This window comes from Archocentrus centrarchus, chromosome 18, assembly GCF_007364275.1.
Source record: "Archocentrus centrarchus isolate MPI-CPG fArcCen1 chromosome 18, fArcCen1, whole genome shotgun sequence".
In the NCBI taxonomy this organism is placed as follows: Eukaryota; Metazoa; Chordata; class Actinopteri; order Cichliformes; family Cichlidae; genus Archocentrus; species Archocentrus centrarchus.
This window is the reverse complement of record NC_044363.1, coordinates 11,803,832-11,816,392: the sequence shown is the minus strand read 5'-3', so window position 1 is coordinate 11,816,392 and position 12,561 is coordinate 11,803,832. Positions and strand designations below refer to the sequence as shown.

Sequence of the window (12,561 nt, the reverse complement as noted above, 5' to 3'; positions counted from 1 at the left end):
GCTTTTACTTTTTTTTCTCTAGTTCAGTTACTTTTAATTCGTTTTCAGAGTGTTTCGCTTGTTTTTATTTTTGGTTTAATGCTTAGTTTTAGTTTAGTTTCGTTAGTTTCAGTATTAGTTTTAGTCTTTCATACTTTCTCAGGTGCAAGATTCAAGGCACAAGAGTGACTATTGTGTAATAAAAACTCAATAAAAGATACCGTTTACAGAAATATATTCAACAACCAACTGTTCAAAAAACAGCAAACATATTTGTCCCTGTTTTTCACTTTCTTCATTCCCTCATGTCCATTCCGATAGTTTCAGTGTCTCCCTCCAGGAATTTGCTGACATTGGTGAGTCCTTATATTGACGCTTTGATTATTAGTCCTGATTGTTATTCTCTGACTGATAAAGTAGCCGGAAACTCACAAGGACGGAACAGGTTAATCACAACGTTGCGGGACCCAGCGAGTAGTTACGTGTCTCCAGAGGTGAACGTCAATTTACGTCGGTTCAGAGCGATTCTGCCGCTTTGAGAGTTCAGCTTAAACTCAGAGAACAGAAAAATGATCAGTCCACAAGGCTTTTAAATAAAATGACAAACAAGAAAAGAAAGGTCATTTTATCTATAATTTTAGTTAGTTTTTTAAACTCACAATACAGTTTTAGTTATCAATTTTTTCCTTTTAATTGTAGTTTTTATTTATTTTAGTTAACGACAATGTTTTTTCAATTTCACTTTTCGTTATTTCGTTCGTTTTCGTTAACTATAATAACCCTGCTTATGAGCAATGTCAGTCTTTTTAAAACCAAACGGCCTCCATGCCAATGAAGATGACCCCCACCTAGGAATTAAATCTAATGGGCTCGACACACGGGGAGCGACGTCGCTCCCTCTCCATTCATTGTGCAATGAGGCAACAATCGCTTGCCCTCCTCCAGCCAAGCGATTGGCAAAATTTGTGCATGTGAATTTACAACCACTTTCAACATGGAGGAAAGCATCATTTTAGATTTGCAATGCTGCTGTCACTATCGCATCCCATGTGTTGGATTTCACCCCAGTGGCGATGAGGGCCATTTGTCACTGTTTGTCGCTCTTGGTGTGTCTAGCCCATTAGACTGCAAGGCTGGCAATGTCTGAATTTCTTCCCCTGGTGCACTCATTTTCAGCTTTAGGTGTGTTGTTTAGGCAGCTATGCTAGCACACAGTATGGCAGGGAATCCTCAAATTCAGGCCTCAAGGTCAGGTGTCTTGCAGGTTTTAGATGTGTCCCTGATCCAACACACCTGAGTCAAATATAGAAGTCATTAGCATTAACCCCTTTTCAATTTTGTTGTGTCACGTCACCTGCCCGCATGCGCACGTCTGTATGTACAAGCTCCAAAATCATATGCATGAATTTCGCTGGGCGCTTGGCTGGAGGAGGGCAAGCAATTGTCGCCTCATCACACAAGTTCCATAGGAAATGAATGGTGAGGGAGCGACGTCACTCCCCGTGTGTTGAGCCCATAAAGCATCAAGTAGTGAACAAGTGGAGTCGAGGCGTTTTGCTTCTTCCCAGTCAGTAGCATACTCAAGAATTTCAGCTCGCACATTGTTAACACAGCAATTAATATATTATCATAGACGATATATATCACACACCCCTAATTGTGACTTATTAAAAACTGACTCATTATGATAACAGACAGCAGGTCAGATAGTATGCTAATAAGGGAAAATCTACATTAAATTAAATGAATAATGAATGATTCGATGACCAACAGTGACAACAATGCTTAGAAACACATTCAAAGTTATTTACTGTTGCAATTTCATGCAGTTTTTGATCCTGCAGCTACACTTCATGAACATCTTGTGTGTCTCATTAATTAAAGCCCTGCAGTGAGGAAAGGTAAACAGGAACTATAATACAGACTGAGGCATGTTTATCCAAATAGTCAAAACATCAGTTTCTATATTTATATAAAACAGAAACAAAGAAAAACTTGTGTAAAATAAGGCTTAACACTCTGTTGTGCTGTTTTCATTTATTTGTGATTACACCTCAGAAAAATACTCAAACAAAGTCTGAATGAAATCTTTATTTTTAAACTTTAAGAACAGATAAACACTAACAACAGAACTAAACAATGATCCAACAGAACAAGAGCAAACTGAACTTTAACCTTCATGAAATGTAAGCTCAGATTTTCCCTGATACAATAATTAGAATAGGGTAATAACCTGAATAGGGATGCAACTATTCCTCGAATAATTCGATTATAAAAAAATCCCCGAAGCAAGTTTGCTGCTTAAATGCGTCGTTTGAAACTCTGCAGCGCTCAGGTGTCTCCAAGGAAGTGGCGCGTTTCACCCCCATTAGTAGCAGTACATTTCTCCATCGTTGTCGTCTTCTTGTGGGTTAACTAGCGGTAAGCAAACACCTTAATGCTGCATTACCACCACCTACTGAACTGGCTCAGGAGTCAGAAAAAACCCCTCTGAAGTACTCCGTCGCTGCGACGCTGTTATGTTTTTCCACACCTCCACCGCTCTCGTGTTTGTGTGTTGTGCTTGCTGTACTGAGAATTTTAGTTATTTTTTTTTCTCTACTTCAGCCCCCAGAACGGATCACTATAACCAATGACATATTGCTAGCACTAGCCATCGTTCGGTACTGGAATGACCCCGTCCCCGTCAAAATATTTTTTATACTTTAATCCCTGGTTAGTGACTAAATATAGACCTGCAGTAGAAACTTATTTAGGAGAATGATTGTGAATACAAAGCATTACATCTTGCAGCCCCCAGTTTTTCAACAAAAACACCAACGCACTAACAGCAGGCAGCTGTTATACATGCAGTCTGTCTGCACAAGTGCAAAGAGGCATGTTTTATTTTTTTTTAGCCCCCCTGTAACCACTATTACACATTTACTGGGAAACAGCTGGAGGTCCTTCAACCACCTGATCAGCAAGTGAAGGAAAGAGAACTTTGTAGCTGCTCCATCCACAGAAAAAAAACTGCAGTATAAAAGTTAAAATATGCAGATGAACTGTTAATACAAAAAAAGTATTTCTTATCCGATTACTCGAGTAATCGATGGAATAATCAATAGAATACCCAATTACTAAAATAATCAATAGTTGTAGCCCTAAACCTGAATTAACAATGCTGAGAGCATATATCTCGTTTAACTCATTTTTGCAATCTAACGATTTGATATTATCCTTTAAAAACTGCAAAATAGAAATACGGCAAGGTTCAATTTTAGGACCACCACTCTTACCTATATATTAATGCTTTACCAGAGTGTAGTGTGAAATGTATGCTGATGATGCAGTCATCTATGAAACATCAAAAACCTCATAACATGCTGAAGAATTACTGAACAGCCAAATGACTAGTGTCTTACAGTGGTCCCGAAAATAATTTCCGATCTTTGAACTGTTAAAAAAAAAAAAAAAAAAAAACTACAAAAAAGTTTTATAGCACCCAAATCAGTTAGAAAACTTGTAATGTTGATATATAAACTTATATATCATATAGTATGGTAATCTTTGAGGATTTCATAAATCTTTCCTCTTTTAAAGTTGACTTTGAAATGTGTGACTGGCCTTGCCCCTGACTCAGTCAGATGATTTGGAAATTCAACAGTAAAGATGTAACCACTAGGTAAGCTGATCTTAAAATTAAAATTGCTCTTCTTAATGGTTTTTCTTAAATGTTTCTATTTATCTATAGTAGTTGCTCTTTTATGATTATTATTGTTGTTGCTATTTTTAATGGTTTGTTCTTATATTTGTATTGACATATTGTGCCTTAAAAGCCTGCCTGCAGACAAGGTCTGCAAATTAGCTGTTGCTAGAAGTCCTATACACATCAGCTGCATTTTTGCTTAAATGCAGCAATGTTAAATTGTCCTACTGTATAAAAAAATAAAATACAAAATATAAATACAGAGTTCCTTCCTGCTCTGTGCAGAAAAGACTGACTTGAATATGGATCACCTTTTCACTCACCACCAGCTCTACCACCAACACACTGCTACAACTCACAGCTGTCGCACATTTTCTAAGCATGGAACTTTGAACTAGCATGAACTCTCATGTGTTTCTTTAAATGTGTTGTCTGAGTGAATCTTTTCCCGCAGGTGCTACAAGAATGTGGCTTCTCACCTGTGTGAATTCTTACATGAGTTTTCAAAACTGATTTCTGACCGAATTTTTTCCCGCAGGTGCTACAAGAATACGGCTTCTCACCTGTGTGAACTCTCATGTGATTTATGACCCCCGATAAGCCAGCAAATCTTTTTCCACATATGTTACAACAATGCGGCTTCTCACCTGTGTGAGTTCTTAGATGACGCTGCAACTCTGATGTCTGAATGAATCTTTTCCCACAAGTACTACAAGGATATGGCTTCTCACCAGTGTGTGTTCTTACATGACGCTCCAAATCTGATTTCTGAACAAATCTTTTCCCACATGTGCTACAACAATACGGTTTCTCACCTGTGTGAACTCTCAGGTGTGTAGTCAGGTTGTACTTGTTCCGTAAAGTTTTTCCACAGGTGTCACATTGTACAGACTTTTTCCTTATGTCAGTTCGACTCTGACTGTCTGACACAGGAGCACTGTCTACTCTCTGACTGTGACTTCTCTTTCTGTGATGTCTCCTCTTCTTCAACTCTGCATTTCTAGTTGTTCCCAAGTCCACATTCTGGCTTTCTTCCTGATCTTGGCTCTCTGCTTCTGGAGAGCTGTGAGAAAGGAACTGCTCACTCTTTGGTTCTGGTTGACTAAGGTCACTTTCCTCATAAGAAGGAGTCACCATAAAGGTATCAGCCTCCTGCTTCAGTTCAAGCTGCTCTCCCTCCTGCCTGCTGCAGAGTTCCTCTTGTTCCACTTTAATTACTGGAGGCTCTGGGTCCTCCTGGTCCAGACTGGAGTTCCTCTCCTGGTTACAGACCTGCTGCTCTGTGAGAACCTCCTCCCCACAGACATCTTCCTGATGGAGGTCTGAGAAGACAAATGGAGAAAAACCATAAAAACAAGAATTTGATCAAATATATTCTGATCTGACTGTGGCTGCATGTGGCTCATATATACCAGAGAATTTTAAACAAATGTGACAAATTATTTGGGCTCTGATGCAAATGAAATAATTCTGACATCCTTAGCAGCAAATTCAGCTTCATATGTGGATGTCTGTGATGCTTTAGATGTATGAAATGTAAAGATGTTTGTGTGTTTTCTGTGGATGTCTGGATTGGGTACATTTATAAGTATTTCTGCTAAGTCACCAAACATAATTGTTACTCTGTCCTCTTTTTGTCAGTACAGAAGATCTGTAATCACTCTGCTGCCTGCTTTCCTCAGGGTTTGGCTGCTAGCATATTCCTTAGATCACTTCCTATCACTTCACTTTCAAACTCAATACTGACATCATTACTCTAGTCCAATAATTTTCCTGCCCACCGTCCACAAGCTAATTAGCCTCCATTCTCTGTGTTTATAATCTCAGTGGTCTTCTGTCATTCTGCCTTCCAGACTCTCACTTGCCAGGGTAACAATGAATACCTCTGGTGCTGCTGGCCAACAGGGTGCTGGTGTAAACTGTGCTACTTTTGGCCAAAGACAAAAGAAAGCCAAAAGCAAAAAAATAAATGTCACAAATGTGTCCTGCAAAATTTCGTGGTTAGTGTGAATGGCATCATTAAGAATAGCTGAGTCCAAAAAATATTTTTAAAGCACGAAACATTTGCGTGAATTTTATGCCTCTGATGTGTAAAGAACTTAAGACCTTAATAAATGCTCAAATGAAAGAATATCTGGAATCAAAAAACATTTTAGAATCAGAGCAGTCATGTTTTAGGCCATATGAACAAGAACAGCTGGAGAATGTGTAACCAATAATGTTATTGAAGACCTTGATAATCCTTAATATCTTGCTGCATTTTTCATAGCTCTATCAAAGGAATTTGATTCAGTAGATCATGGCATTTTATTTGAAAAATTACTCTAGTTGATCTGGATGAACAGTCCCTCAAATGGTTTCATTTTTACCTTTCTGACAGAACTCAGAGTTACCAAAGGTTTCAGGTCAAGTTCACTCACCATTTGTAGAGGTGTTCCACAGGGATCTATTCTTGGCCCTCTTTTATTCACTCTATATATAAACAATATTATATCTGCTACCTAAAAATGGAATGTTTATGCAGAAGACACTATTTATATGCCACTGACTCTCCACCTGACTTGGCCCTTGCAAATCTACAGTCTGCTTATGCCAAGTGTCGGACAAGTCCTGGGTGCTTGGGGCCAAGGGTCCTGTTGGGGCCAAGGGTCCTGTTCTTGGCTTGCGCTGGGGTGGGCTGCTCGCTGTCTCTGTTTTTTTGGGGGCTCTTGCCCTTTTTAATTTTGCTTGCTTAAGCTGCCGGACAGGACAGGTTAAATGAATAAATAAATCCACAGTTTTGTCTGCTTTTGATTATGGTGATATTGTGTATGTGCATGCTTCTATATACACCTTGAAGCTTCTAAATTTTCTGTATCACAGTGCACTACAATTCATCACACATGATTCATACTCACCATTGTATCTTATATGAAAAAGTTTGATGGTCCTCCCTTGCAAATCAAAGCGTGCAGCACTGTATAACATTTATTTATAAAGCTCTGCTGCAAAGATTACCTGCTTTGCCTCTGTTCTTTGACTGAATTTAAACCACTTGCAACTTCAGGTTGCAGGACATTTAAGCATTGTTCACAGTGGACTTGGGAAAACTGGGTTCAAATACTTTGCTGCCTACAAATGGAAACCATCCATCCATTCTCTTACGCTTATTCTGGTCAGGGTCGCAGCGGTGCTGGAGCCTATCCCAGCTGACATAGGCTGAGAGGCAGGGTACACCTGTACAAGTCGCCAGCCTGTCGCAGGGCCAACACAGAGAGACAGACAACCATTCATACTCACATTCATACCTATGGACAATTTAGAGTAGCCAATTAACCTAACCCCAGTAAGTGCGTGTCTTTGGACTGCGGGAGGAAACCAGAGTACCCGGAGGAAACCCACGCAGACACGGGGAGAACATGCAGACTCCACACAGCTAGATGCCCGGGTCAAGGTGGAATTGAACCTAGACCTTCTAGATGTTATTCCAGCTGTGAGGCAGCAGTGCTAACCACCACGCCACCGTGCTGCTTGCTACAAATGGAATGAGCTACAAAAACTATGAAACGGCATTCTCTGATTTCATTGAAAATTTTTAAAAGGTATTTGTTGATTTGGAACTACACTTGAGCATTTTTTAATTAAATTTACATTTTTTTTGTACACACAAAAAAGGAGATCTTCAGCTTAATGAGACTATGTGATTAAATAAAGGACTTAATAATAATAAAGATGGATGATGTGGTAGACTTCAATGGACATATACGTGAAGAGAATGGAGGTGATGAGGAGGTGTTGGGTAGGTGTGGTGTTAAGGAAAGAAATGCAGAAGAACAGAAGGTGGTGGATTTTGCCAAAAGGATGGAAATGGCTGTGGTGAACATGTACTTCAAGGAGAGGGAGGAACATAGGATGATGTTTAAGAGTAGAGGAAGGTGCACACAGGTGGATTACATCTTCTAGAATGAACAATCTGAAAGAAATAAGAGATCAAGCTGGAAAGGATGTGCAGCAGGTTAGAGTGATTTAAGATAGAGATGGCAATATACTAGCAAGTGAATTGGGTTGAGAAGATGGAAGGAGTAGTTTGATGAGTTGATGAATGTAGTGATGAAAGAGAAGAGGACAGATTTTTAACCAGACTGTTTAACACAAATTTTGGGAGTGAGAGGATGACTGAGGAATGGAGAAAGTGTACTGGTTCTGATTTTTCAAGAACAAGGGTGATATGCAGAGCTGTAGTAACTACAGAGAGATAAGGCAATGAAATAGCAGTGAAGATATGGGAAAGAGTTGTTGAAGCCAGGTTAGGAAGAGAGTTGATGACCAGTGAGCAGCAGTATAGCTTCATGCCGAGAAAGAGCAATGCAGATGTGATGTGGAAATATGTGAATGAAAACACAAAATCAGGCCAAAGAGATGCATTCATGCTGCTTATAGCAGTTGGACCTTCAATTCTTCCTGTGGCTCTAAAAATAAACGTAACTTTGAGCTCTGATTAGGATCCTACTTAGGGACTAGGATATTTATTTTTATCAAGACCATGAAAGTTTTGCATACCTATTTTGCCTGACTTTTTCTCAGGTTTCCAGATGGTCTCCAGCAGTCTGAGCCGCTCGTCATCAGTCCAGATGCCTTCAGCCTCCTGCTTCAGTCCAAGCTGCTCTCCCTCCTGACTGCTGCAGACTTCCTCCTGCTCCTCTTTAATCTGTGGAGGCTCTGGGTCCTCCTGGACCAGACTGGAGTTCCTCTCCTGGTTACAGACCTGCTGCTCATCCAGACCCTCCTCTTCCTCACAGTCAAGTTGTTTTGGGAGGTCTTGATGAACAAAGAAGCACAAGAACAAGGTCACTAATGTGATGATGCAAAAACACACATTAAACTATTTTATAAAAGCATCTATGAAATCCTGAATAAATAGTGATCATTTACACACAAATGTTTAGAGCAGTGATTCCCATAGTGTGGGCTGTGGCCCCCCTGGTGGGCTGTGAGGTTATTGTAGGTAGGCTGCAGTAATGACAAATTCAAAATGAAGTGACTCACAAGTACGCATATTTACATATTTATATAAATATATCTATTTTTATAAAAATAAATTAAAACTGTTAATAGGAGATGGTTAGTTTGTGATGTTACTCTTTACTTTGACATAATTTACTGCTCTTGTATTGAAGTTTGTGTCCCTGTGGCAAGTGGGTCACACATTGGCCTTAATAGTTTACATGAGACTCGGTAGTGTTAGCAATTTATGGCCAACAGCTTGCATTCATGTTTTCCTAAATTAAAATATCAAGGAAATCCATCACTTTCTCTTGTATTTTGATGAGAGTGAAGGTTTCAGCTTGGGTGGGCTCCATGACTTTTTCTGTTTTTTTAAGTGGGCCGCAGCACTTATGACTTTGGGAATGGCTGGTTTAGCGACATGACTCATGCCACAGTGAGGTGTCAATCAGGTTCATCAGCTGCCCCCCTGGTGGCACCCTCAGATTCCATGAGGTACTGCAGCTGTTTGAGGTGGAATTTACAGGTATTGGTGACGCAGAAAATGAATGAATGTTTTCCATGTTTGAAATGATCAAGTTTAAAGTTTCAGAGCTCAAATGTGCAACTGTCAGGTTAGAAATAAAGGCAGCACCAAGCAGAGAAATATATTCATTTGTGAATTTACAAGATTAATACTTTTCTGCCAGCAATGCTCTCTTGTCATATTTGCAGCAACAGTGTTGCATTTTGGTGTTATATTTTTATGTTCCCTGCAGATCTTCATCAGCAGGTCATCTAACAATGTCTGTGATCAGAGTAGCCATCGCTCAGTTGGCCCATTGTGTGATGAAGAAGAGAAAAAGAAGGAATCAAACAGTCCCTCTTATGTGAGCGCACACAGAGCCTGAAGCAGAAAGACTGGCTGAACAGGGAAAGTTAATAACTACACAACCAAACACACACAAACTCACAACAAAGCTCAACAGTGAGGCTCACAAAGTGAAAATCCCAATGAGGGATTCTGATTATGAGCCATAATGCTGTGACCATCTAAAGCAAACTTGCTAAGAGCTATGACACTGCGAAACAATGGTATGTGCCCCTGTAGAAACCGCAAGTCTGTGTGATATCAAGTGTGTTTGAACAAAAAATGTCTATTCATGATGTTGTGGAAAAGAACAACTCAAACACAATCCTACACTGAACTAGCGACGTTACTGATTGGTGGAGGTCGCTGTTATCATGTGTTGTTAACATCGAAGCTCCTCGCTGTGAGCTGGGACACAAAGTTCAAAGTAAACTGTGGGGTGATCACAATGTTTAAAATAACAAACCTGATCAGACACTTTAACATGGACGTGTTAAAGAAGCTAACAAAGGAAAAGGGGCTAAAGTTAAAGTAGCCAGAGCACAGACCCAGCCACAAGCTAGCAGCCTCGGTATGAGCGAAGGATCAAAGCAGTGACGAGGAAAATTATGGAGACGAGTGAAAAAGAAAAAGGGCCGACGTCCTGTTATCTGATTAAGTTAAAGTCAGTAAATTCAGTCCTACAATTTGCTCTACTAAGAAGGTCATGGCAACAGAGGTGCCACCCTCTGATCCTATGACCTCCTGACTTCCCCAAACTGGTGCCCGTTATGCATTTTTAATGTGTCAATTTATAAGAATGTATCCATCTGTTGGAAGACGTCAGTACAAACTAATCTGTTTAGTTTTATTTATGAGTACAACATTGTCTTTTTCTGATTAAAAAAAAAACCCTCAAAAATCAACTGAGAGTACCTTTAAATGAAACGTCAGCTCCCCTTCAGAGACGTCTGTTAACAGCTTATTAAATGTGTATCTGCTGAGATCGAACTTATGTCTTTACTGCAGAGCCTCAGAGCTCGCAGTGGATCTAAAACAGCCCGATGCACTCAACACTAGACATTGACAGAGAAAAGTTTAAGAAATGAATTAATCAAAATGTATAATTCTTAAAAACAAGCTCTCTTAACTTCAGTGGGCATTATTTAACTATTTACTGTAATCTGGTTTTGTGATATAAACTAGTTTGGATCTGACAGCTGTTGCTTAAAGTCTTTCATTGTTTACATTGTAATAGTTTGGGAAACTGAGCTTTGTTAAATATTGTACATACACACACACATATATATTTATATATATTGTATAAAATATTGAATTAAATTTGGATTCTTTACTCTTTCCTGTTATCACCAATTTCACATTTATTGCATTTGATCTGTCAAAAGCATTTTCCTGTATTCTGATCGCTAACAGATGGTGATATATGTAATACTATCAATAATCAGAAGCAGTGGTGTGGATAACGACACAGGAAGAAGAAGCGATAACACAGAGCTAGGAGTGTGAGCCCCCCTGCACTGCCAGGAGCAGATCACCGGGGAGCAGCAGGAAGTGTGGCTGAGTAACAGGATGCATCTGCCGGGCAGACGTGCCAGTTGCTGCCACAATAAAAAGCGGATCAAGAAGGTGGTAAATTAAATGAGTTATCTTGTTTGGCTTGTAACGTCAGTTAATACAACTGAACTTCCCGGAAGCAGCAACAGCTGGAGCAGAGTTAACAGAGTTAAAAACATTTCCATACCTGCGACGTGTGAGTTTGTATCGGGTTTCCGGCTGATATCCAGCAGTTTGCGCTGACGGTCGATCTCCTCCTCATACTGGAGGATGGTTTTTTGAACCTCTGAGAAGATTTCTTCACAAGCAGCACTTAGTCTCTCCTTGATGAACTCTCTGAGATTGTGAACTGAACACATTGCTGATTCAACTGGGGCTGAGCAGATCGATCCAAATATGGATTGAAGCGATACCGCCGTCGGTATTGGTCTCGGACCGAGGATAACGCGATAGGATCAATACTTTAGTTTGTGTCTCTCCTCTTAGTTCAGTCCGCTGCTCCAGCTCCATCACACAGCAGCCATGTCTGCGTACGCACCTCTCCTCTCGCGCGGCACACTTTGCTCCTCCCCCTCCTCCCCTCCTCTGCTGTGGTTTGCTATCCTGCTGTCACCTGACTCAAACACACATGCCGATTCGTTGACTTGAGCGTTGCGTCATTTCCTGCGCTTTTTTTTTGGGATAACTTTATTGAAAAACTTAACCAACATACAAACTGGTATTAATAAACATTTGAACAGATAAGAACAACATTAGCTTGGGGCGGGGGGGGGGGGGGGGGGGGGTAATAATAAATATATATTAAATAAGGAAAACAAATTAGAAGTTTTAATAGCTTTCTCATGAACTTTCTTATTAGCGTCCTTTCTTATTAACTGAATCAGAAATGCTTTCGATGTTACTGTTCAGTTTCCTTTTGAAATAGATCATGCGCTGTGTCTGACCTGCTTCCTCTGAAGGGCAATTACGTCACTGGGGTATCATTCTCTTCTGGGATTTGAAGTTTTTTTTTAATTAAACTAAAAAAATTTACAATACCTTCTGTAAACAATATGTTCATTACAAGAAAATCAAGATGTAGAAATAGATTATATAAATGTAAGGCATAGAATATACTACCCTGACTACCCTCTGAAGCCTTCACCTGTCTGTCTCAGTGCAGCTGCCATACCATATTGTGATCTAGTATGCCAGCAGGCTCTCAGTATACGAGTGATAGAAGGTCAGCAGCAGATTTAAGTCTAAGTTGTTCTTCCTGAGGATCATCAGGAAGACCAACTTCTTGATAACAGCTGTGATTTCATCTGACCAAGAGAGATCAGCAGAGATGAGGACACCAAGAAACCTGAATGTGTGGACCCTCTCCACATGCTCACGTTGATGCAGAACGGGGCTGGGTCAGTCCTGTGTTTCCTGAATTCCAGGATGATTTCTTTGGTTTTCATGGTGTTTAGCATCAGGCTGTTCTCTGAACACCAGGCTGTCAACTTAAATACAGTAAACACAG

At 40.0% G+C, this 12,561-nt stretch overlaps 1 protein-coding gene across 1 annotated transcript; it reads right to left on the bottom strand.

Moving 5' to 3' along the window:
• Window positions 1–2,055: 2,055 nt before the first annotated feature.
• Window positions 2,056–11,605, bottom strand: LOC115796903 (zinc finger protein 391-like). The gene is made up of 3 exons (XM_030753387.1): window positions 11,242–11,605; window positions 8,207–8,464; window positions 2,056–4,989 (listed from the first exon to the last, which is right to left on the bottom strand). The coding sequence occupies exons 1-3, from the start codon at window positions 11,411–11,413 to the stop codon at window positions 4,043–4,045; spliced, it is 1,377 nt and encodes a 458-aa protein (XP_030609247.1). The 5' UTR covers window positions 11,414–11,605; the 3' UTR covers window positions 2,056–4,042.
• Window positions 11,606–12,561: the final 956 nt, after the last annotated feature.

What these genes read in the sequence shown, in the direction of transcription:
- LOC115796903 (XM_030753387.1), bottom strand. Translation starts at nt 11,413, where the DNA reads ATGTGTTCAGTTCACAATCTCAGAGAGTTCATCAAGGAGAGACTAAGT. An exon ending in TACAAACTCACACGTCGCAG is followed by an intron (nt 8,465 to 11,241) that starts GTATGGAAATGT and finishes TTGTTCATCAAG; the next exon opens with ACCTCCCAAAACAACTTGAC. An exon ending in GAAAAAGTCAGGCAAAATAG is followed by an intron (nt 4,990 to 8,206) that starts GTATGCAAAACT and finishes TTGTCTTCTCAG; the next exon opens with ACCTCCATCAGGAAGATGTC.